The following is a 25,009-nucleotide window of genomic DNA, read 5'->3' as shown; positions in this document are numbered from 1 at the left end:
GGAGGAAGAGCAGCAGCACTGCCTAGTGGGGATAACTGGTCTCAGATGAGTGTTCTGGGCCCTGCTGTGCCTCATTGGGCTCTCCAGGGACAAGTGAGTTCATCCTCTGCCTGGATTTCTCCTTCCACCAGGTAGGTAGAGTACTGCTGATCTGCTTTACCAGATGCTTGGAGGACCATGAGTAAAAGCACGATTTTGTCTGTTCTTGGCTGGTTTATCCTTCCAGGCAAAGACAAAGCGTGCCGTGAGTCTCCCAGGAGGCAGAGCAGCAAAGAGCCCTGCTGGGCAGTGCCATGCAGGAGTGCTCCTCTCCCTGCACTGCTCTCCGGTGTTTCAGGAGCTGCAAGTTTCCTGCATTTGTGTTTCTGTTTATTTTAGCCTGCAGCAGGGACCAGGCCCACAGACAATGAAGTTCCGGATGCGGCGGTGGTTTCGTTTTTAGGAGCACTGAGCACCACACAACTTCCCCCTCGCACACCCCTGTGCTGCCCTGCATGGGAGACGCTCCCAGCCTGGGGCCAGTCCCCTCTCCCCACAAATCCCATCGTGCCTGCTCCGAGAACATCTTGGAAGATCTTCTGGAGAGCCGCTGACGGAGAGAACAGTAAGTTTGGGGAAAGGGACTCCTTTTTTAACCGTGTAAGGCTTCCTGTGTCCACATGGGTTGTTCTTGCTGAGATAACATCTGATGCTAATGGGCAAAAAGTGACTCTTGAAAGGTCTGGCACTAAACAGTAAGTTGCAGGTAAAAATAAGTTTTAAATTCGGGACACAATGCACGTTCTCTTTTTTTCTTCTTTATTTTTTTATTGTGGTTTTCTGAAGAAATATTAACATTAACATTCCCACTTGGTTTTTATTCACTTCTTTGTGTGATCTAGACAACTGTTCCTAGGAAACTGAGCTAATGCAGAGTAGAGCTTTTTGTCTTTTCAAAGAGGAAGTAAAACAGTTGAAACAGTTTGGTACCTCTGGTAAGTGCTTTGTGAGTATTCTACAGGTAGTTTGTAAGCCAGAGACCACCACCCATTAATGCTTTATCTCAGGGATATCTGACAGCCAGACTGGGAAGACTCATTGAGGAAGAGTGAGCTGCTCTGACCCAACTAGAGAATTAGTTGTTTATCTCTCGTCGTGGCATTGCAAGGTTGTGCAACAGCCTAGTTCCCGACCTAAGAAAACTTCACTTGCAGGTCACGTTCACAGTCAATAATTAGACCTCAATTTTGTTTTAAAATGTCATCATGAAATGCCTTCACAATCAGTATTCAACAAGCAGTTGTCTCCCACAATGATCGAGGACCAAGCCTCGTGCCACACGAAGGGCTGCCTGTGAATGTTAATTGTTAGTAAAAAAGTCTACTGAGTGGTGAAGAGCTGCAGTTCTGGGGCTCTGAAATGCCTGTGGGGAATCAATATTGGTAGATGAGAGGTGAAACACAATCCTGGCTCTACAGACAAAGGATGGGCTCTGAGGGGTGTGTTGTTGCCACTTAGGAATAAGATCTTGGAGATATAATAAATAACTCCATTAAAGCGTCAGCCTGATCAAAAATCAAACAGTGCCAGGAACTGGGAGGAGAGGAACATCGATGTGTTGGCAGCTCCTAATGACCAGGACCCCGGTTTTGATTTCAGGAAGGCTGAGCTGCAGCCTGTTGGAAGTGTTTGTTTTTAGGGAAGTATCTGTATATCCTTGCTCTGCTTGTGGTTTTTGGGGTTCTTTTTTCTCCCCCAAGGTTCTGCTTCTGGGTGCTGTAAGGGACTGGGTAAGAGGCAAGTTAGTCTTACCCAGAGTAGCAGTTTTACACTCTTGACTGAATAGGACACACAGGACTGAGGCCTTAGAAGATATGATATTACATTACTGCAAATTCTGAATTTCAGGCCTTTCCTTACAGGTTTCCAAATTTTAGAGTGGCTTCTGATGTTTGGGCCATGCATAGCCCAAGGGTGTGGCAGGCACAACACATCCCTCTAAGGTGCAGACAGTCAAGGGAAATAAGAGAAACACAAGCTGAGTTTTGCAGCAAAGCTGAGTGAGTGTAAGTTGTGGTTTACACAGAAAATTACCATTATGAGCAGGACTTCCTAAGGCATAACAGCTGTCAGAAACCTAATTTAAAAGTAAGTAGTCCTCAGGTTTCTCTGTATTAATTAACTTTTCTCTCTCAGGGCAGTCTTATCTCAGATAGTTCAGTTGTTCCTCAGGCACTAAATGACTCAATTTCTCCTATCTTATTTTATCAAGCACGTTTTTAGAGACAGCACTCCGTTTTGCAGCCACCATAATGAAATTAATTCCCTTGTGACCCTCTCTCCTGGTGCCTTGCTGGCAATATTAAGCCAACTTGATTTACCAGGCTGATGTGCAAAAGCCATCCAGTGGCTATTTCGTACCAATATTCTCGGCTTGGCAAAATCCCTGTTAGAAAAACACGAGTTCACAGAGCACTTTGACTGGAGCCTGTGATAAATATGTGAGGGAGAGCCTTCAGAGCAGCACTGTGCTGCTGGGTGTCGAGGAGAGAAGTGTCACTGTGGAGGTGTCCTGTGGGCACAGCATTTGCAGCGGGCCCCTTGCTCTGCTGTGCTTTATGGGGTGGGTTTAGGAGCGCGTCACTTCAGACAGCTCAGGCTGTTTCTGGTAAGGGGATGGAGCAGCTGAAAAATCCAGACCAGGGCCAGGCACTCTTGAAATGCTCTGGGTTCCTTCTTAAAGGTGCCATTCCCACTCATTCCTCAGGGAGCCTTAAGGGACAGGGCTCCTAATAACGAGCTTGTGGGAGTCCTGTCCTGGGTGAACCTCTTCCATGGAGCATCTCATTTTCTGTTAAAAGCAGTCAGCATCCCCTCTCCTGCAGTGGTCCAGCACTGCTGAACTTCAGAGGGCACGAGGCAAGCAGGGATTTGCTGATTCAGAGTGTAAATGTCTCCCTGGTCATCGTATTTACTCTTGACTGTCACAGATTTTTGGGCTGTTGGGAGAGATGAGGTCTCTTCCCCGTGGTCGTACAGAAGCTGCCATGGCACAAACAATCCTCTGCCAAGAGAGTCCAGGGCTCAGAGCTGAGTCTCCTGCACCTCTTATTTGTGCACTTACAGCATGTAAGTCTGATTTCTTGCACTTAAATCAATATGCATTTAGTTAAAGTTTGTAAAAGAGACTGTTCAGATTCCAATATCTGTAACTTTTTGCTGAGTTGCAATCTTTGCCAAGCTAAAGCATCCTGGTTTTTTTAGTCTTATGGACCTTTTTAGTCTTGGGGACCTCGAGCAAGCACTTAAAACTGAACATTCCCTGCCCTGTAAGCTGCCTGTAGAGCCTGGCTCTGTCTTTGGTGTTATCTGTGTAGGCAGCATGGTAATTTAACTACTGTGCTCTTGATTTAATAATCCCTAAGTATTGGTAATTTTTACATTTTCTAGCAGATACTCGTTAATACCTTTGGACTGAAAGCTTTTTCATTTCAGTTGAAACAGGATTTTACTCACCTTTTAGAGGTAAAACAGAATTAGATGGAATTACAGCAAGTTTTAGTGCTTCAAGGCTTTTTCTCCTACATTTTGATGATTAACAGGAAAAATGAAAATTGCTTTTAGCTTCTTTTTCTTTACACACATTTAAATATATTTTCAGATTTTTTTTTTTTTTATAACAATCCACTGATCATGAAAGAGTAACTGATAAAATCCCCTTCAGTTTGTTTTCTTCTTAGCACTGATTTTGATCTTTATGTGTCTTTACTCATGTTCCTTTTTTCCCCCGATACTTTTTATCAGTTTACCAGGAGCGAGAAAAGACAATGGATTCAGACTTTTTAAATGTGTTTACACAGCCTTCTACACTTGATCGATTCCTAAATGAGACTGTCATTGCTAAAGGTATGTACTTTATGAACCTAGAGAGAAAAGGGTCCAAAGAACCATCTGAAGAACCAAACAGAAAATGTGCAGTGCGGATGAATTGTATATTTTTCAGCAGTGATCCCATGGTTTTATATGTGTGTAATTTGGCTGCTGACTCTTTGGAGGCAGATCACGAAGAAGCAACACAAATTCCAGGTGGTTATTTAACTAAAATTTAAATAATATAAGGTTCTGACCAACTTTGTTTTCCTCTTTCCAGAACTGTCCATCCAGATCTTACTGGTTTGAATTGCACTGAAGCATCATTTCCAACAGCAGTTCTAATAGTCTGATGTACCATTTTCTCACTGATAAGGAATCAATTAAAATAAAAAATGGCAGTGTTTCTCCATAGGACAGTTCGTGATTATTGGGAACATCAAACTCACAGCAGATTTTGCCACAGATTTGCAGTAGTCATATCTGATAATTGTAATGTTTGCTTCCTTTCATAGGCGAGAAGAGGAAACTCATAAAACCCACCTCAAGCAACAATCCCAAGTTGGAACAATTAAAACTGGTACCACTTCTTTCACTGTATCATTTAACTCTCACCTCAAGCTGCTTTAACCTGTTGACTTGAACCAGAGCAGCTGTTGTGTTCAGCCCTGTAAATTGCCCAGTGCTCAGATCCCACTCTCTGCAAGTGGGAGTGAGCTCTGAAGCAGAGCTTTTGCCTAAGAACAATGTCAGGGTGGCTGGGGCCAAACAGGACCAAGCTTCAAATGCTGTGACCAGTCCTGGGTGTGAAGTTAAGGGAAGTTCAAAAACTGGGTTGTTTCTTGGGTGATACCTCTCCTAGCCTGGGATGTGTGGGTGAGACACACCAGAGACACCCAGTTGTTACTTCATTGTGATGACAGTGTAATAACAAGGAGAATCCAGCTGCACTGGTCCCATGGTAACAAGTCTGAGGATTGCTGTACTGATTTTCATCAGTCTTCTGTCTTGTACTCTGCCTCCCCTCGGTGGAGCCCTGCTGAGGACAAAGAGCAGAGGGAGAAGGGATGGAGAGTATGCAACTCACCAGGAATCCAGGAGAAAAGCTTTCAGGTTCTTGTGTGGCACATTGCCTGCTTGAGGTAAATGTGAGGGATGAATCCTACTTCACGGGAAAGTGCTTTATTTTCAAGTAATTTTGGCACCACCACCCCCCCCATCCCACCCAGTGTGCTCAATCACCTCCTTTCTCTAATGGCACAGCCCAGGGGAAGGCTCACACACTGAAATTCCCTGGAAGAAAAGTGGCATGTCTCTCATGAGACCAGCACTTCTTGCATTGTGGAGGTGCTAGAATTGTTATAAATATTATGAAAAGCAGCTCGAGCTGGGTGCTGATGTTTGTGTTATCTGGCATTTATAAACCCGTGGATAGGTGCATTCCTATATTACGTTTTCGGGCACACTTGATCGAAAAGGTTTGATTTTTGTGGCAGGCTTTCACAATGTTTTTATACAAAAGAGAAAATCTGAAAGGTGGTGCTGCAAAATGCAATTATGTTGTCTGCAGAAACACTGGATTTGTTCTTTCCAGATTGCCAAAACCGAAGAGTTTCGCTCAGTTTATTATCTTTGTGAGCTGAATCCATTTTCTGACAGTGATTCCTGAAAGAATGTTCTTCATTGTCAAATTTATTTTCTTTGCATGATGTGGAGGTGGAAATTGAATCTTGAGGGAGGCACAGCCCTCTGGGTGCCCATCAGTGCCACTTGATTGTCTTCTTAATCTAAAGAATTGATGCTTCTCTAGAGAAGGGCTTGAGATAGGGACAGGGAAGTATGTTCAAGGGAAGAACAAGGGAAGGAAGAAAACTCACTTGGGAGAAAGATTTTTCACTGCATTTTCATTCTGAGGTGGCTTTGGAGAACTAAGGAATGAGAAATGGCTCACTGCAGTTACTATAAATATCGAGCTGCATGTAAAATAGAGGATGGTTACACTGAGAAGCCAGCAGCAAACTTCTCCAAGTGATCTCCTCTCTCCTTTTTAGACAGAAGGCTCTGCCCTGCAGCTGAGTGGGTCAGAAGGCAGAGCTGTGTGAGCTGCAAGCTGTGGATGTGGCTGTTTGGAGCTGAGACAGCAAGTGAGGGATGTCGTAGGTCTGTCCTCAGCAGTATTTGCTGCTTTTTCTGACTTCCCTCTATGTGTGGGGCACTGCTCTACCCCTCACACATCTGAGGCAAGGCCAGGTGTTAATCTGCAAGCACTAACTGAGGAGCACAGCTTTCTGCTCGGGAATATTCTTAGCACAGAATTTGTGTTACACTTTGACAGGGTTCTCAGTTCAGGCGTTGTTGTTTCTTGTGCAGTTTCAAGCAAGATTTTTTTTTTTTTTCCAAACCCTTTTTACATTTTTGTTAATGTTGGATAACTCGCAGGGATCTGCTGTGAATTTTCTCCTCTGTTTACAGCGAGTGAGAAGGATATTATCCACATGACAAACTCCAGACACTCACTCAAGTAGTGATACGAGCAATACCCTTCCCTCTTTCAAGAGGGATGTCCATGTTAGCAGCCAGCTGGGGCTACTGCTTTTCTGTTCTGCTTCACCAGGTCATCCTCCCTTTCCATCAAAATGTATGGATAAAACACATGCTTGGGGAAGTGCTGAGGAGCTGCTTTGTGTGTGGGAGCACACGTCATTCCTTTCCAGTTGTAGCCAGCTCTCCTTGGCTTCCTGAGCAGCTGCCCCTTGCAAAGGCAGGAGGGGATATTGGAAAGGCTGGTGGGAGGATTGCCACGTGAGAAAACCCCAGAAAGGTATTTGGGGACTGTGCAGTAAAATAATGCAAAAAGAAAAAGGAAACAAAAGTAGGAGAGGAAAGGGAGGAGTGGTAGTGACATGGATGAGTACAAGGAATAACCCACAGAATGAGCGAAGCCTCTTTTCTTACAAACTTCTGCGTGGCGCTTGAATTAGTGTGAATTCTGTGATGCATGATATAGGCAGGGGGTGGGAAGTGTGCTGTGCAGCCTTTTTCCTTGCTGGAGGTGGGAATAGGTCTCCCAACTCTGTAACCATCCCACAAAACTCATAGGAATATAACTAGTGAAGTGTCTACTTCACTTGGAAATTAGGAGGAACTAACTGATATTTCCCTTCAAAAACCAACCAAAAAGCATGAGGGAAGTGGAGGTTGAAAGCAAATCAAGATGTGATAAGGGACTACAGAGGAAGGTGAAACACAACCTAGTGCTGTAGTGTCTAAACAAGAGGAATATAATTGCAGCTGCTTTGTTTTCCTCTGCAGTTACTGATTGACTGGATTAACAGAACTCTGCAAGAGGAACACATAGTAGTTAAAAGTCTGGAAGAAGACCTGTATGATGGGCTGGTGCTTCATCATCTCTTGGGTAAGCCGTTCCTTTGAGTTTAGTTCCCAGACACATCATGGGAGGACTTCCAGATCAGAGAATAAACCCCACAACTCACACTAGCAGTGACCTGCCAGGGTCTCACTTCACTAGTGGGGGAAGAACTGCAGTGGGAACCACTGTGATAATTGCAATTCAATAACCCACTGTTGTTTTACATAATTATTTTACTTCTAAGAAAATCTTCTTCTTGGCTTATTTTCATAGTTGCCTGAGCAATGAGCTGGGATTTCTTTGTACACTGTCTACAGGATGGTTAGATAGTTGGATTTCTGTAGCATCCATTAAGAAAAAAAGGAATGGAGAGTGTTGGGGGATGATCCTGCAAGGAATGACTGGAGTCCTTTGCCTTTTGCAGAGCTTCAGTGATTTCACTGAGGCTTTCAGAGAGCACAGGAGTTAAACAAGGCATAAGTCTGTGGGGCTGTGGAAGCTATTAAATGCTACCAAACATTTAAAACAAGGCTTTGTGTGCTTTGCTGTCATTTTATGCTTCTGATTTATTTTTTTAATTTTTTTTTTCTCTCCTTCTACTTCCCGTGGGCTCTCCAAAAGAAAAGCTGGGATCCCTCAAGCTGGATGTTGACAAGATAGCGCTGACAGAAAAGAAACAGCGACAGAAACTCTCGGTGATTATGGAAGCTGTGGCCAAGTGTTTGCAACTGGAGGAAAGTCAGCTGAAGTGGAGTGTGGAATGTAGGTGCAGAAGGGAAACTGGAGGAAATTATCCATCACAGGGGCAAAGGGCTGCCAGAACTGTAATTAAACAGCTTTTTCTCAACTACTGGTTGAATCAAAAGTGAGACAGGAATCTCTGACCATGACTAGCTCTGCCTCCTCTGAGCATGTGGCTTGTGGATCACTCAACAGCCCTCAGTGTCCATGCATGTGTCTCACAAAAAGAACTTTCAAGCTGTGCTTTTGCTAAACTGGGATGTTGTATAAACCCCAGTCTGGTGTCCCACCTGTGTTACGGTCCCCCATGACTTTGGGATCCTCTGCACAGGGAGAATTCCCGATGCTGGAGTGAAGTTTACCAGTTTTGCACACCAAACTTTGTTTTCTTTCCTTCCATGGAACAGCTATCTTGACAAAGGACTTGCTGAGCACACTGCACCTGCTGGTTGCAATAGCACAGCACTTCGATCCCAGCCTGGCCCTGCCTCCAAATGTGCAAGTGGAAACAATCACCATTGAGGTATTTCTAGTTCCAGTGTTTGTTACAGTAGGTCCCAGAGTCCTTTCACAAGGCTAACTTGCTTAGCATTGTATTGGTATTTTCTGGGAGCCTTTTAATTTCTCAGCTTGTCGCATTAGATTTAGTTTTTAGTTCAGTTCCACCTTTAAAAGGGGAGAAACACTGTGCTGTTTTATTTCCTTTATTAAAAAAAAAAAAGGTGTTGTCCAAACTGAAAACAGCTGATGGTGCCTGTAAAGAGGAAAAAGAAGAAATTCTGCTGTTACTATCTTTAAATGTTTTAAAATAGAAGCCTTTACTCATAAATCACGACACTGGTTTGATGTTGAGGATTTCTTTCTTTAGGGGAAGGGAGTTTTTACTGGCCTGTCTCTTCAGGCAGTCCGTTGGGTGAAGCACTGGTTTTTTGATGCTATGTGGAGTACTGAGAACTATATATATAGAGAAAAAAGGAAAAGGATGTAAGAAAAGATCCCAAAGGGCTTCAGAAACAGTAAGAATTGCCATCCTAAATTTAAGCATCCCAGAGAACTGAAGTGCTCTCTGCAGGGGGGATTTATCTGTGGGTGGCAGGCCATGGCACAAGGTTATTATAAGGCAGAAGTGACCATCTCCAGTGCTGCAAACAAGTCATGAAAGCCTCATTACTGCTTATGATTTTTGTGTGTGTGTGTGTGTCACAACCTCCAAATTTTTTATTGTCCTTTCAACAGAACACCTCCAGAGGATTAAAGACATCAAATGCGGTGGAAAATATCACAGACGACAAGTAAGAGGGGATATATCTGGGTTTTTTTACACTGTCAACCAGAAAAGAATTATTGTGGGTGTGCTACCCCTTGGAAAAAGTAGCTGGGATCATGATGATGACAAAGGTTGCAAACCCAGGCATGCATATGCATTTGAGCTGTTTCTCTGATTTCTTTCCTTCCCCCCCCCCCACCTTCAGATTTGGTGTTATGATATAATACCTTTCTTTATTCCTTACCTAAACTTCTCTAAAATAATATACATGATTAGTTATGCATGCTTAGTGTTTGTCATTGCCATGGAACTTCATAGCAAATACAGCAATAAAATCCCAGCACTGTAAATCTACCTGTGCCAGACTAAACTAGAAATTTTCTAAAGCCACAGAGGTTTAAATGTATTTTCAACTTGCTGCTGTTGTGTCAATAAAGAAAGAGAAAGGAGGCAATTCTTTCCTTATTTTGCTGAGAAAGAAAGGTTTGCTGAGTTTATGAGGTACTACCATTATTAAAGGAGTTAAGTAGTAAGATACCATTTATATACTGAGAAAATCTGGATATCATTCCGAGAACCAGAAACAGATTTTCCTACTATCATTTTTATATGCTAGAACATCTTCAAACTCTAATATCATGAGCAGCTTATTGGAAGAGGATATTAAGGATTGTGCTTATAAAATAAAAGTTCACTGGTCTGTGGGCCAGCTAAAATCTCGCAGGCTTCCAGGAGCTTATGCAGATATAAAGTGTACTTAAAAATGTCTGTTGGAAAGTCACTCTGACATGAAGTTAATGGCACTTGGAGCTCTCTCTCCTGCTTTACAAGATAGCAGATAAGCTTTGCTTATGAATAAGATTAGCTCTGCTGAATGATTTTTCTAACTCTCACTTTTTATTGCACTTTCAGAGAGAACACAGAAGCGCAGTCAAGTAAGTGCTGGCACTGCCAAGCGCAGTGTTCCTTTATTATGTGCTGTTAGACACCATGTCCTGATCCATTTTTACCTCATGATAAAATCAGTGTGCTCCCACTGAAGTTAATGGAGATTCGGGGATTTTTTCCTGGTGTTTTGCCTCAAATGTCTTCTGTTAATGTCTGTTCATATCATCACAGTACAGTTTGGGAATTGGGTGGCCACTTTGCCCTTGGATTACGGGCAACAGATGGGAGGTGAGACAGGAAATGATGACCCAACAAAGACTTGTCCAGGGGCAAAATATGTCATGGATTTATGGAACTGTTTATGACCATAAAGCCTTCAGAACCGTGCTTGTTGCTCCCAGTTCCAATGCACTGTTTGCAAATGAGATTTTGAAATCTACTGATGGCAGCTCAGTAAAACCAACCTCCCCAGAGTTTTTGCCCTGGAGTGCTTTTGAGGGCTGGGAAACACTTGAGGTGAAAAATATCCACGTGCATAGAGCCTGCAGAAGGTCTGGGCACTGCTCAGGCTTCAGTGGGAGCTGCTCTTCCTTGTAAAGAAGGTAAAGGAGCACGTTGCATCCCCAGAGAACCAAGGCAGCTGTTTTAACTCTCTGCTGTGCCCTTTATTTTAGTGTTTTCATCCTTTGCAGAGGTCCAAACTATGTCATTTAATACGTATTTATCGCTTATTCCACTCAGTGTTCTCTACTGTGGGCTGAAATTGTGAAAATAAAAACAGAAAAAAAAAACCCAACCCATAATTAGGTGTTTCTTGCAGTGGGTTGGTTCTGCTGTGAAAAGAAATCTGCGAATTCGCTCTTCCAAATGCTCACTCTCTCTATTTTTGACACAGAGAGAAATCCCAAAGCGTGGCTCCAGGAGAGGGCTCTCTAGTTTGCACGATGGCTGCAGGTTTCAGGCTGTTGCTCGGGGATTTGTTTGATGGATTCACCTTTTCCCTGGCACTGCTCCTGCAGCAGCCCCTGAACAGGGAGAACAGGGAAACACCAGGAAACCCCTTCAACAAAGGAGGGAGGCCTCTCTGTCGCTGTCTTTTGGGAGGAATCTTCCTTAAGCAAAGCTGCCTTTGCTTTCCTGCAAAAACTGGTTCTCCATTAAAAAGAAACCCACTTGGTTTTCTTACAAAAACTGGTTCTCCATTTAATTCTGCTGCCAGAGTGCTCTTCATTTTTAGGAGCGTTTCAGAGGCTTTGTTCATGCTTGAAGCAGTGTTGTGGCTGGGTGAGGAGTTGGATCCTGCTCTCACTAAACCTGGGCTGTAAATGGAGGTGAGGGTGGGCATTCCATGAACCTCATTTCCAACTCAGTGCCAGCTTTAAACTGGTCATTTTGGAGATCCCAGAGTTTCCAGAGGAAGGGCAATGTCTCCAAACTCGTGGTTTGTTGAGGGAAGGAGGCTGGTTTTTCTGCAGATTTGATGTAACTGATGTTTCTGTCGGGGCAGAGCAGTAAAATGGACAGCTCTTCTTCTCTGCTCCCAGGATTTCGTCCCTGAGGTTCAGGGTTAAAAAAACCCATAAGTAAAAAGAGAGAAACTTGGCCATTGCTCAGACTGGTGGCAGCACAAATCTTGAGAACCTCTGCAGGTTGGAGTTACATTCAATAATTTAATTATTGAATGAAGTCAGCTGTCTTCTCTGATGTAGTCAGGCTGAAGGGAGGCCTGTCACCCTGTCCTCTGATAAATACAAATAAAATAAAATAAATAAATACTTAAATACAAAAGCAGGATCTCTCCCCACACCTCCCTACAACTCTGTTCCTCCCTGGATTTTAAGTTGTAAATACCTTTCTCTTTCTGGAGCCACATTAAACCTCTGAGCTGACAGTTATTCAAAATAAAACCAGTTAATGTTGTTTTGATACAGATGATGCCTTTGATGAATTATTTAGCCGTGCTCCAGATAAACTGGAAGCTGTCAAAAAGGTAATTTACTTTTTTTAGTAGACATCAAAATGTGTTAGGCAAAACATAAAAGATAAATCTCCACTGAAAAAGTTTTTTTTTTTTCTTCTTCCCCCACCCCTCCTTCCCCTTCTGTTTTCTTTAGGTGTTTTTGCAGTTTGTCAACCAGCATCTTGGAAAATTAGGATTAAGTGTGAAAGACATCGAATCTCAGGTAAACCACGTTTTTTGTCAGTGTTTCCTCTCACCATTATGAATCCTCCTTTTTGGTGTAGCAGTTTGAAACCTGGCAACATAACAATGATTTCCAGCCTCTGAAGTTATTGAAAAAGTATTGAAAAAATACAGCCTTTTCTTTTATTTATAGTTACACATTTGTCACTTGTGCCTTTCTCCACACCTGGAATAGTTTTGCTTTAACAGCTGTCCTTTTACAAGGTCATATCTTCACTAATATGAACTTGGAAACCTTATCTATCTAAATATGAATATTCACTGTGGAAGAGGTTGAGGGAGCTGAGTCATTAGACTGCTTGCCAGAGTAACATTTAAATTCCTTTCTTGCTGGGATGGCATTTATTGGAATAATTTGCTAAAGCCAAATAATTTTCAGATCATTCTTCCTCTAGTTTTCAGATGGAGTTATCTTACTTATCTTAATTGGGCAGCTGGAGGGTTACTTTCTGAATTTGAGGAGTTTCTTCCTGACTCCAGCCAGCACCACGGAGATGGTAGGTTGTTCTATAACCACTTAGAGCTTGAGACATCGAACATCTCGTGTGTTTAATGCTTTTGATGGCAGTGGAGAGCTCTGCTGCTGCTGTGGGTGAAGTCAGACACCTGCAGGGTTTGCAGGGTGGGGGTTTGGGACTGTACAAACACACCTTTGGTGCTGTTACAATACCTCGGTGTCTTCAAAACCTCTGGGAGGCAAACAACTGTTCCTTGCATTTGTTTGGCACCTCTAAGCTTCTGAAGCCTCCTGGTGAAATCCAGAGGGTCTGTGTGGTGGGGAATCAGGGTGCAATCACCTACAAGCCTGTCCTGCAGACATTTTTAAGTGGATGACACCTCTTGCACAGCACAACTGGATCCCTGTGGGTTCCTCTATGCTGCCCTAAAAATACACCTTAATCAAGACATGGCCAGAACATTTTCAAGGCCCCCTCTGCTTGGAAAGTTGACATCCTTTCCTCCCCCAAGGCTGGGAGCTGTAACCTCCCCAGCCAGACCTGCTTGGCAGCTTTTTCAGCTTGTGCCAGGCAGATTTCATCTGTGATTTAAAAGTAAAAGCTGTCATCAGCCAGAAGGCACCATGTGCTGGGCTGCCTCCTCCACGGGTCTGGAATGTTGATATATTTTGAGATATTGGAGATATTTTCAGATTGTCTCTGCTGTGGGTAGGGGTTTTTCATTTGGGTCACGGAATAGCTCTGAAAATCTTGAAACTATTTTGGCTGGGTTATACTCAGACTTCTGAAGGTGAAATGTGTCAGATCCTTTTCACTTGAGAAGGAAATGTCTCATCTGGTGTGGTTTGCATTGCAGGTTCCCCACACAGGTGAAGCTTTTGTCTGATTCCCAACCTTAGCACAGTTAATGTCTTATTTGTACTGGAAATTCTCAGAGGTCCCATAATAATGAATAAGTATTCCCAGGGAACTTCTCATCAAAACATTTAGAAGCACAGTTGTTTGAGGCCTGGGTTCAAATGTTGTCAACATTTCACTGCTGTCAGTTGGTAACAGGTGTTAGGAAAAATAGGGTTTTTTTTAAAATCTAAGAACAGGGAAAATATATTTTGAAGGGTTGAATCAAACATAATGAAAGCATTTCTTTGGAGCGGTTTTTCTTCTCTTTCTCCTTCACCCAGTTTTCAGAATTGTTTAGCCTGTTCCACTGACTTGGAAAGACATTTTTAACATTTTCATTAACTTTATCCAGAGGAAGTCAATGAATATTTTCTTATTTAAACTTTCATAGATAAGCATTTTCGTTTTGGTTCAGCCCTATTCAAGCCTCACAGATTTCTCTCTAGACATGAGATGGTCCTGCAATTCAGGTACAAATCAGAGCTCAGACTTCCCAATTCTTACCTTGCACATCACTGGCATCAGAGAAGAACAGAATGGGGTTGGGCACTGCTTCAGTACAGTTCTTTCCACTGGAGCAATTCCATTTTAGCAAAACTACTTACAAGTACTGGACTTGCTGTTGAACAGTTTGCCAAAGTGGTATTTACCATTTGTTTCTCCTCTGATGTTCATTGCAAGATGCAAAGTGGGATGACACCATAACTAAAAATATTGATCGACCACAGTTCAGCTGTCACTTGGACATAAAATGTGTCTTTCAATTCCCCCGTGCTTTGTGACTCCCTGTCAGTTTAGACATTAATTGGTGCAGCAAAGTGGGAAGATGTGACCTTTGCTGAGATTGAAAAGATCTCATTTGTGCAGCAAAAGTGATGACAACCACAGGCACTGTTGTGATCGACTTTCTCTCAAGCTGAAGGGACAGCTGGATGTTCAAAGCTTCACTTCATGAATTGCAGGGAGGGGAAATTAGGCTGGAAGGAGTGAGAATGAGGAGGAAATGGATACAAGGAATAAGGAGGGACGGGAGGGGGGTGAGGAAACTGGGAGCAGATGAGCCTTAAGATCCCTTCTAACCCAAACCATTCCATGATTGAGACCGGGACATGATCAACCTGCAGGTGCAAGGAGACAACTCTGGGTGTGTGTGGGTTTGTTGCAGGTGTTTTGGGGTGTTATTGCCCAAAAAAATGAGGTTTGCAGGTAACTGTGAAGAAGTCCACCTCGGGGTGCTCGTGTGCAGGGAAAGGTGTGTGTGTTCTGTGACAAAGAATATGATCACAAAATAGTTCCGGCTGAAATTCGGGGTGAACTTCGTAAAGTCAGGAGATGAAGATGATGATGAAGGACGGCCCCTGGGCTTCTCAAAACTGGGTGAACTTGGTACTTTTGCCAAAACAGGCCCAGAGCTGAAACACCCTGAATGTCCTGACTCCTGTCCAGCTGTAAATCCTGGAGAATTGTCCAGCTGGAAGTGCAGCTGAATAAAATAACTTCCTTTTCAAGCTTTCCTTTCTTTGGTAATTAGCAGTTTTTCTGTCTGAATGTTCGTTTTGAAATCTGCATGTTGTCATTCCTTGGAAATCTCATATGCATTCCAGAGAGGGAAATGTGTCCATTTTACCTATGCTGGTTCATTAATGAAAGAATTAAAAAAAAATTCACAACTGCTGCTTATGTGTGTGATGCAGTTTTTATGTGGGGAAGGAAGATAAAAAACAGAGGAAATCTTAGAAAAAAACCCCAGCCCTCATTCATAGATGTGTTTAATTCCTCATGAGTGTTATTAAGGATATAATTTATGCTCTTACTGTGTATGGACGCCTTCATGTGGTGCAGCAGAAACTTTTAGCTCCCAAATACAGCTGTTCCAGAGATTTCCACTCCTGAAATTCTGAATAACACATAAAGAACTTCTCCTTATGTATTTTTTGTTTGCTCCAAGTGTGCTAGGCATGTGGGCATTGTTAAAAAAAAACCAGAAATAAACTCCATGCATCTATCAGATCCAGTTATGAATCTGGCCTGTTTTCCCCATGGAAGCATCCATTAACACAAGTCTTTCACTTGTGAAGGTCTATTTTTAACTAGATGGATTCCTCTACCCACCTCATGGGATATGTTTTGGTGGAGATGGGTTTTACATCTAATTTTATATGATAATTGGTAGAAATTCTGAAGAGCACTCCATCAAAACTAAGGAGATAAATATGAGTACATATTTATGAATCAGTATCTTTAGCTACTGGAGAAATATTTTTTAAAGCCTTCTGGCCACTGCACTGTTGGGGAAAAAAATATTTAAATATTTTCTATTATTTTAATCTCTCTCTAACAGCTCCACAATGTTAACCTTGCCTTGGACTTGCTGGCAGATGGAGGTCTTCTGAATTTTTCTGTGAACTCTGAAGGTGAGTCATGACATGCAAACTTGTCTGGAATAGAATTGCTAATATTCCTGGCTTAGCAAAAATTAGATTAATTGCAGAAAGCAGGTTCTGCAATGTGACACATTTCATTATACAGCTGCCTCACAGCTCCTCACTCAGAAACGAATAGTAGTGGTAAAATAAAACTTGTTTTGAACAATCCTTACTTCTCTCCTAAAAAAAGTTGGATTGTTATAAGTTTAGTAGCTTTACCCTAAAAGTGTTCGGTAATTCAGTATTTGTTAAAGATTTAAACCAGTGACAGCTCCCAGGGAAATTACAGCAGCTGAGCTGGAGGGAAAATTATTTTCCTGCATCATAAAAGGTTTCAGTGCGTTAAAAACAAGATTGTTTCACGTGGGAAAAAAACCTTCCAGAATATGTCCTGAAAATCAGAAACACTGATCACTCTATTCAAACCCAGCAGAGCTGGTGGGTTTCAGTCTCCTGAATATGAAAATCATAGGTTTTAAGTTTTTATTGTGCTTGGTTCCGATCTGGGAGCTGAGTATTGATCCAAGTGAGTGCTCTCATCACTGAATCAACGTGCATGCATGTTCCACCAAAAAGAAAACAAAACAAAACAAAAGCTTCATTTGGATGAGTCCAATATTCCAATTAAAAAAAGCCAATACAGAAATTCCACCAAAAAAATGTTTTACCAGCTCCTGGTGCATTCCATTAATGCCCACCACGTTAAGAACCACTCCTGAGTGTGGTTACATTAATGGATGGTGCTGGGACTGCACAGCCTGACCCCTTGCAGGAAACAACCCCCATCCTTCCTCCACCAAGCCCAAAAGCTTGTGGCTGAAAAAGAAAGTCAAATCTCTATTATTAAAAATGGAAAGGATTATCTCTACTCCTAGTGGTGGCTCCTGAGAGAGGAGCGTGTGTGTTTGGTACAGGACACCTGGAGTCATGGAGAGGGAAAGATGGAATGTAGGACTTCCTTTGGTTTTTTCTTCTGTTCTCTTTTTTTTTTTTTTTTTTTTTTCTCCCCATGAATGAGTTGGTGATGTCAGCAGTTTGCCTGTCAAGCATTCATGAATTGTGGGCTTTTTGCTGTGCCACGTAGAGCTGGGAATCTGAAAAGCTAAACAGCCTTTATTTATGTTAATGTTTAAAGAGTGAGCTCACGTCTCCATGCTGAGATCCACCTTTTGTGGGAAAGGAGATAAATCCATGCTTTCCTTCCTTCCCTCTGGCTGTTCTGCACTGCCTCAAACACAGAGTTGATCAGGATAAGAAATACTGGTGCCAACATTTCCAAGTCCTTTTTAGCTTCCCTGGGAAGATCCTCAGCTAGTGAGTAAATTTAATATGATTTAAGGGTACTTATTACAGCTACGCCACTTAGGCTGCTCAAGGATCTCATGTACTCGTGTTTCATTGTTACTCTTTCTCCCAGTGATTTACAACGTTGTAAGAAACCCTCTAAATCAGTTGCCCTCTTCCATTGCCATTATTAAATGCAAGAGCAGTTTGTTTAGCCAAGAACACAGAAGCTGGAAAACTAAATGAAAACAAACAAACCGAAAAAAGAAAGCAGCCAATGGCAACAAAACATAGTGGAAATATTACAACAACAAAAAAATACCATGTCAGGTAATTCCCAACATGGTTCCTGACATAGAAGAATCATAAACAACTAAAGCTATAAAGCCCTATTAAATTATCTACTCTATTCTCTACTAGCAAGGCATTATTTCTTACTATGCATTATTTACCCTGTCTTACAGCAAGATAGGGCAGTGAAGGTCCCTTTTCCTTAAGTTCCTCTAGTAAATAATTTGTTTTCTAGCTCTGTAGTTCCTATTTTGCTTCTTGTTGCAATCAGACTGTCTCAGCTCCCACTCTAATTGGGGAAAGGTGGAGGATCCTTTGGCAGGTGCAGTCTCTCTCTGTTCCAGGCACTGCTAATACTTCCCATCTGCTTTTGTTGTTCCTGGTTTGTGTATCCACAGATATTGTGAACGGAGATATGAAGACTACAATGAGGATTCTGTATTGCTTGTATTCCAAGTACAAGACCAAAGAAGCATGAAGGACAAGGCCAAAAACTTGAGCTTCTTTCCTCCCTCCCAGCATGTCATGGTGTGATTTTTGGATTCCCAGCTCTGTTTGACACCGCTTCTGTTTGACACTTGCTGTGTTAACACTGTTTATGCAAGTCTGTTATTCATGCAACGTTTCACATATACAGCCTGAGTAACTTTAAATATTGTGTGTCCATGGCCAGTGTAATTCTGTGGCTGTAACTCTTGTTCCAGACCCTGCCTTTTGCTTTCTCTAGTGCTGCAAAGAGGTGCAGTGTGTGTTTTTTTCTGGACTCTGCGTTCTTTGCTCCTTAAGGTGAATTTGGAAGTTGTTGTTGCAGCCTCCCCACTTTTCCTGCTTCGGAGTCGCTCTGGAAACTGGAGAGGTGAAGACTGAGACCCACTTGAAGCTCAAGTTGGTCACCTCCTTTGGAGAGCTGGCCAGAGGTCGTCAGACAAGAGGATATGGATTGGACACCAAGTGAATGGGCAGCAGAAAGGAAATCTGAACTTACCAAATGTGTGATGAATGTTCCACTGCTCAGATATGGAAAAGGGACTCAGAACAACGTGAGACTGTGCAGTGACAGAGGGGTCTCCTGCACAGCTGGAGGAAGATGCCCTTATTTCCTGGCCAAGCCAATGCCAAACTGTGGCTGGCTCCAGCCTGTTGCATAGTCTTTGACTGGCAGGAATTCCAGTTCCGGTGTCAAATTAGAAAGGCTCCCATGTCCACGCTTTCCAGTAGGAGGTGGAGAGTTGCCGGCTTCCTCTGCATCTGGGAGAGACCATCATGGGTGGGATTAGTGAAACTCCGCTTCTGGCAGCTGAGCTGTGCTGCAGGGGCTCTCAGACTCCTCTGAGACTCTCCCAGCTGAGCTTATCCAGCCACCATCCCCAAGCATCCCAGTATCTCCCTCTGGATGTGTCAAGGCTAGCCACAATTTATGTTAGCTGTCACCCTCGCTCTTCCTTGGGGGTTTTAAATCACAGCTCCTTCAAAACCTCCATCTACTCCCTTGACCTTAAAATTATGTCACGTTGCAGAAAACTAGAGATCTAATAATAAAGTTTTGGTATTATTTTGGCTTCCATCTAAACTGATTTAATTTCCTGTCGTCAATGCCTCTGACATTTGATCTCTGGTCTGGTCCTCCATCTGTGTGTTAACGGGAAACCAGAGCTCCAGTGCTGACATTTACAGATGAGAATTTGTTGTGTCTACCCCTGGATACAGAGCCCAAGGAAGATCCTTAGATAGCAATGCTGATGAGTCTTCATTGCCTCTGACAATGGTAATGCTGCACAGCTGCTGGGGACAGAGCTCTGCAAAGTGCCCTGAGCCCAATCCTTTCTGCACCGAGAATGAGCTGGTTACAGAGAAAAATACAGTATGTGGTGCCAGTGGTCAGCACCTGCTAGTTGTGTGTGCTGTTCTGAATTATTTGAGTAAAGAATACTTAGCTTTTTTCATTTGCAAGTCTCCATCAGTACCTTGCTTTATTCTTTAATGGGCTTCTAACAATCAGCTGGGGGACCTGAGAAGTTTGTTCTCTGGCATAAATAAATCCGGTGCAGATTTCTGGCAGGGGAAATGTGGATCTTGATATTTAGTAAATGAAAGGGTCATATTCCCTTCCCAACACCAGCTTGCCTAAACCTGTTATAAACAAATCATTCTTTTGGAAACACACAGTGGAAAACAACAGTTAATGTGCTTGAATCAAGAATTAATGTTTTAATCTGCTTTTTATGCTGAGAGCCAATTTATAACACACTTGATGTGTCTGAGCACTTTGATAAAGAGGCTGTGTTTGATTCCTAAAACATGCTATGGAATTTTACTAATCCATCATCCAGACACCCACTCCATAAATTGGTGTCGAGTATACAAGTGCACTGTTTACATTTGAGATGTAGTCACAACCTTGGCATAGCTTTAATAATAAATATAAAGTGACAGGGCTACAAAGAATATTCCAACACCTGGTTTAGTGGAAGATGTCCCTGCCCATAGCAGGGGAGTTGGAACTAAATGATCTTTAAGATCTCTTCCAACCCAAACCATCCTCTGATCCTATGAAACTGGAGAATAAAGCTATAGATGTATAGATATTTAGATTTATGACAGTTCTCAGATGTTACATCAAGCTAACCTATTTCTTTTTTCTCTTACAAGTGTAAGCTTATGAAAAGCAAGACTCTTACTGTAATTGCATAATTAAAGTTGCAATTTTCGTGCTTGAATCCTAGATGGCAAGCCTTTTGGGATGGAAAAGTGTGGTGGACTACTAAGGTGTTGGGTTTTTTAACTGTGCTCTGTAGCTGGGCTTGCAAGTTTAACTGCAACAACTCTTTGGTTTTCCAGTGGAGTCACTGAGTGACTGGGTCATAACCTATTTCCAAGGAAGAAAATTCAGCATCTTTATCTTTTACATAACTGGTAAAATGGGCCAGGAGTTTTGGAGCCAAAGAGCTCTACAGGAGCTTCTGCTGCTGTCCTTGTCTCGCAGGGGAGTGACAACAGATCCAGGGATATGGTACATATCCCCAAAGGCAAAGCTTGGAGGTTGTTTCTGGGACAATTCCAGCACGGACAAGAGGACCCACACCAAGGCTCTTCCAAAGTCGTGTATTTTAGGTAAGAGAAATTTAAGCCTATAATTTCTGTACTCAGATACCTGTAAAGTTTTGCATCCTGGTAGTGTTGCAGAACTTGAAGAGCCACAGTGCTTTCTTAGCCCTGAAAGTTACTCATGAGATCACCAGCAAGACTTTGAAAAGACTTTTAATTCTCCTATCTGGAAGGGCAGTGAAGTACACTGGGAAAGGCATTTTCTTGGATCTCGGACACGAAGCCAAAGGGGCAAGAGCTGTTGATAGAATTTCTTAGAGGGGATCCCCACTGTAGAAATGTTGACTCTGGCTCGCTGCTAAGTTTAGAAACCGTGTAAAACACGTCCCCTGCACTTTACACAGAGCAGATGGTACAACAGGCTTTACTGGTTGCAGTGTGTCAAATAACAGATTGTCTAGAAAAGTTTGCTTGCTTTTGGCAGACAATTTAATTCAGCTCATGGCGTGTTACTGAAGTTCACTGTGCATCTCGGCAAAAGTAGGCAGCTAACACATTTTGTGTCATCTGCTATACCAAAAGTTTCTTAAATAACAATCAAAAAATGTTAGAAGTTGTGTCCCTACTTGTTCTCTTGAGTGGAGGTGGAAGAAGGCACCTCGAGTGTGTGAGTAGGAAAAGCAGTCTGAAATCCAAAAGCTTGAATCATATTCCAAAGCCATTCCAAATCTCCTTCCAGTTGGGGAAAAAATTGTATGTTCATTTTCTTTTTTATATACTTCTTGAAATAATTCCTCTCTTTGTTTTGGAATGGGGTAAACATAAAATCTCAGATTTTATTGCAAAAAAAAAAAAAAAAGAGATTCTACAGACTTTTAACATTGAATAGGTTTGGTATCAGATGGACAATGGTTACAGGTGATATCTGAGGAGGTAAAAGACCTGCAGACTGTGGTTGTATGTGGTTCCAAGGGGTGACAATGTCTTTAAAATGGACTTTTTCTCTATCAAATGCCATATCTGGAGCTGTGAATCACTGTGCATGTGTCACATTTCGTTCCCTTGTTGCACATCTTGCCTGTGAACTCCCTTTGCCAAGGTGTGTCTTCTGTGAGCCCATCTGTGCCAGGCCCAGAGAGTGGGAGTCAGTAATCTTTCCGAGTTCTTCAGTGTGAGCCCTAAAAACTCCTGGTTTTAATCCTGCAGAGCACTGACCCAGTGCCTGCCCTGGCCAAAGGGGAGGCCAGCTCTGTGCCAGGTGCTGGGACTTTTCTGGAGGGTGCAAGATGAGACTTTTGCTGCCAAGGGTTGAGTGGAGGAGGTGGAGTCCTCACCACACACAATTCCCCCAGGCCCCCGAGTTTTCCAAGGCCCAAGATGCCAGCAGGCTCCTTCCACACAAACCCAGCCTGCTGACAGACCGTGCTGTTGCCAGCTGGCATGCTTTGATTATATGACTTCATTATTAATCAGGATTTGTCAGCTCTCTCTTGCTCAGCCTGTCTGCCATTCCCTGTCCTCACCAGTGGAGCTGCCAGTGCCCCCAGTGGGGTTGAGGGGACTGGCATTTTCTGTGCCTCTTTTGCCATCTCCTGGGGAGAGCAAAACCTGCCTGGGCTCTACAGCTCTGTGAGGAATCCACCTGTGAGAGCAGCAAAGACCCCCCTGACTGCTGGGAGTCGTGGCAGGGCAAGGAGGAAATGGATTGGAGAGCTGCAAGGGGAATATTTTACCTGGAGGAGGAAAGAAACTTGGCTGGTACTGGAGGGGGGAGCTGGAAGGTGCACAGGGAACGTTTGTATTTTCTCATTGGTGTCACAGATCTCTCCTTTGAAGAGGATGGTGAGGACAGGAGGACACAGTAATACAGGCAATAAACCTGCCCAAAATCTGACCCTGGGTGGTTGGGAACCTTCAAATTTGTGTCCCTCAGAGCTCAGTGACCAGCAGGCTGAGCACAATCTGGTTTAATATCAGCTGCTGCCCCTTCTGAGATCCCAGCTTGTACTTCCTCTGCTGCCTGAGACAGGTGGCCTCAGACCTGAGTCTTTTCTGGGGTCTGACTCTATAAAAGTTGTCACTTACCTTATATGCTCAGGACAATATTACTTGGGGAAATGCTGGTGGGCAGACAGTCCTTCCAAGGGCAAGTTTAGTGACTTGGTTAATCGAGTATATCAAAATCCATCAGCAAACTATCTCACTGGGCATGCTGGAAAATTCTCTGTTCTCTGACTCCTCACTGCCTTGCCCCTCCTGAGGTTATTCCTACAGAGAATGGGTATGAAATGGGTATGCCAGCACATCATGGTGGTGATGCACAGGCAGCTTTATTCACAGGAGTAAATGACCACACAGTGCTGAGGGCAGAGGACAAGAAGGTCTCTCAGAGGTGACTGTGCCTTCCCTCCTGCCTCCTCTACCCAGAGGAGGTATTGGCACTGTCCAGAATTGGTGCTTTCTGTGTCCTGTGGGTGTTTCTTTTTTTTTTTTTTCTCCCCAGACACCCATCACTGACTTAACTGTGAATTCAGTGGGAGTCAAACCAAATTAGAGCATTTCGGAAAATCCTTTTCAAAATATGTAGTCTGCCATCCGTGGGGATGTTCATGGACGCCTTCCAGAGCAGCTCCAGACCAAGCAGGATTGTTGCTCAGTGCCTGGGAGAGCGACAGACTCCACCCGTGGGACACAAATGGAAGGAGGAGTGGGATGGGCGTGGGCACTGGGTGCTGACCCGGTACAGGGTGTGTTGGGGGTGATCCCACCTCCTCCTCACAACCTTTCCCTGGAACAAAATTATAAACTTGGTGGCTCTAGAAAATCCATTTTTTAATTTTTTTTTTAGTGCTGGCCTGGAGCCAGTCCAATCAAGAAACGCTCCTTTGCAATCCCGGTAGCAGCATGAAATGTTCACTTCAATTTTGCTCATAAGCTATTTCTGATGAGCTGCAGACAATTGCAGTGACTGTTCAGCACCAGCCTCCTCTCATATTTAACCATATTTCCATGTAGCAAAGAGTCTTGGAGCGTGGACAAGGATATTTCCTTATTACTTGCTGGTATCTCGGATTTCCTCTCGTCCAAGCACAGAAGCAAATCCAGCATTAGTGGTTTAAGAATTAATTGTCTATCAAGGAGCTCAGGCAAGTACTTTATGGAAATCCTGCTCACATTATCTTTGGAGAAATGGCTGTGGACAACCCAGGCAAGGGGTTCGGTTTTTAACTGATTGCTAATCAAACATGGCAAAATCCATCAGCAAGTAGCCTGAATTAGTGTTCTGGAAAATTAACTAATAGCTGGAGGTGTGCTCCCCCCTGAAATTACTCTTTCTGTGATTTGACAGCTCGAGCAATCCAATTGCTGTGAGTTTAATTTCCTATTTGTATTTCTGTGAGGATGTGTTTTAATGCTGGCTTTGCCTTCCTGCCTTCTAATGAAGATTTTTATTTAAAAAAAAAAACAAACAAACAAAACCAAACCACAACAAAACCATAAAAACCAAGATTGATTTCATAGCAAGGAAAGCCAGTGTTTCTGGGGGAGGTGTTCCTCATGCCCTGAAGGGGAGTGGTGGTGCCACGTGCTGCAAGCAGGTATGGCCAGGGGTGTGCACGTGCTCTCACCTGCCTTTCTGCAGGCTAAATTCTGTATCAAATTCCGTTTCAAAGTGCCTAAATGAACATAATGACTAAGTCGTGAATAATCCAGTAAATGAGACATTTCAGAAACCATTTTCTGATATGAGAAGTGAGAGTGGGAAAAACACGTGCTAAATTAAAGAACTTCTTGTGAAGGGTGAGGGAGAAATACCAGGTTTACCATCAAGAGTATAGTTAGTTGCAAATCCACGTTTCTCTGTGATTACAAATCAAGGCAGAGGAACCTTTCTTATTGTCAAAGGAAAAGAAAAAAGCACTAATGTAAACCAGTACCTCTGACAGAGTTGCTCTGCAGTGCCTCTGTGTTAGACACTTGGAAGATTTCCTTGGGAAAAGCCACTGATTGTGATGGTATGGTACCTTTGTATTCCTTTGGGAGGGAAAAAAAAAGCCTTTTGAAGTGGTGACTGAATTGTATTGTTTTTTAATTCTTCAACGATTGCCTCAAGTAGGTGAGAGAAAATCCCAGATAATGAGTCTAGAAAATAATAGCATTAAGGGTGTGCTCTCAATAATTCCTAATAGAAATATCCAGGCTTATCTGCTTTCAAAAGATACTCCACTGCATTGCTGGCTTTTTTTTCAAGAAAAAAGAAAAAAGAGAGGACAAAAGCTGCCAACC

General features: G+C 43.0%; 1 protein-coding gene across 2 annotated transcripts; it reads left to right on the top strand.

The window, feature by feature from the left end:
* Nucleotides 1-462: 462 nt before the first annotated feature.
* PARVG (parvin gamma) lies at nucleotides 463-19,521 on the top strand. 2 transcript variants are annotated; one of them, XM_050325207.1, is made up of 13 exons: nucleotides 463-604; nucleotides 3,784-3,885; nucleotides 4,365-4,429; nucleotides 7,162-7,264; nucleotides 7,841-7,981; nucleotides 8,368-8,483; nucleotides 9,197-9,252; nucleotides 10,140-10,162; nucleotides 12,047-12,105; nucleotides 12,230-12,298; nucleotides 12,714-12,815; nucleotides 16,018-16,090; nucleotides 18,076-19,521. In XM_050325207.1, the coding sequence occupies exons 2-13, from the start codon at nucleotides 3,807-3,809 to the stop codon at nucleotides 18,153-18,155; spliced, it is 966 nt and encodes a 321-aa protein (XP_050181164.1). In that variant the 5' UTR covers nucleotides 463-604; nucleotides 3,784-3,806; the 3' UTR covers nucleotides 18,156-19,521. The 2 variants fall into 2 exon arrangements, with proteins under 2 accessions (XP_050181164.1, XP_050181165.1); XM_050325208.1 differs by lacking the exon at nucleotides 4,365-4,429 and having other exon boundaries at nucleotides 482-604.
* The last annotated feature ends 5,488 nt before the right edge of the window (nucleotides 19,522-25,009 follow it).

This window comes from Myiozetetes cayanensis, unplaced genomic scaffold, assembly GCF_022539395.1.
Source record: "Myiozetetes cayanensis isolate MyiCay16 unplaced genomic scaffold, myiCay2020 scf3, whole genome shotgun sequence".
Taxonomy (NCBI): Eukaryota; Metazoa; Chordata; class Aves; order Passeriformes; family Tyrannidae; genus Myiozetetes; species Myiozetetes cayanensis.
This window is presented reverse-complemented; position numbering and strand designations above follow the sequence as displayed.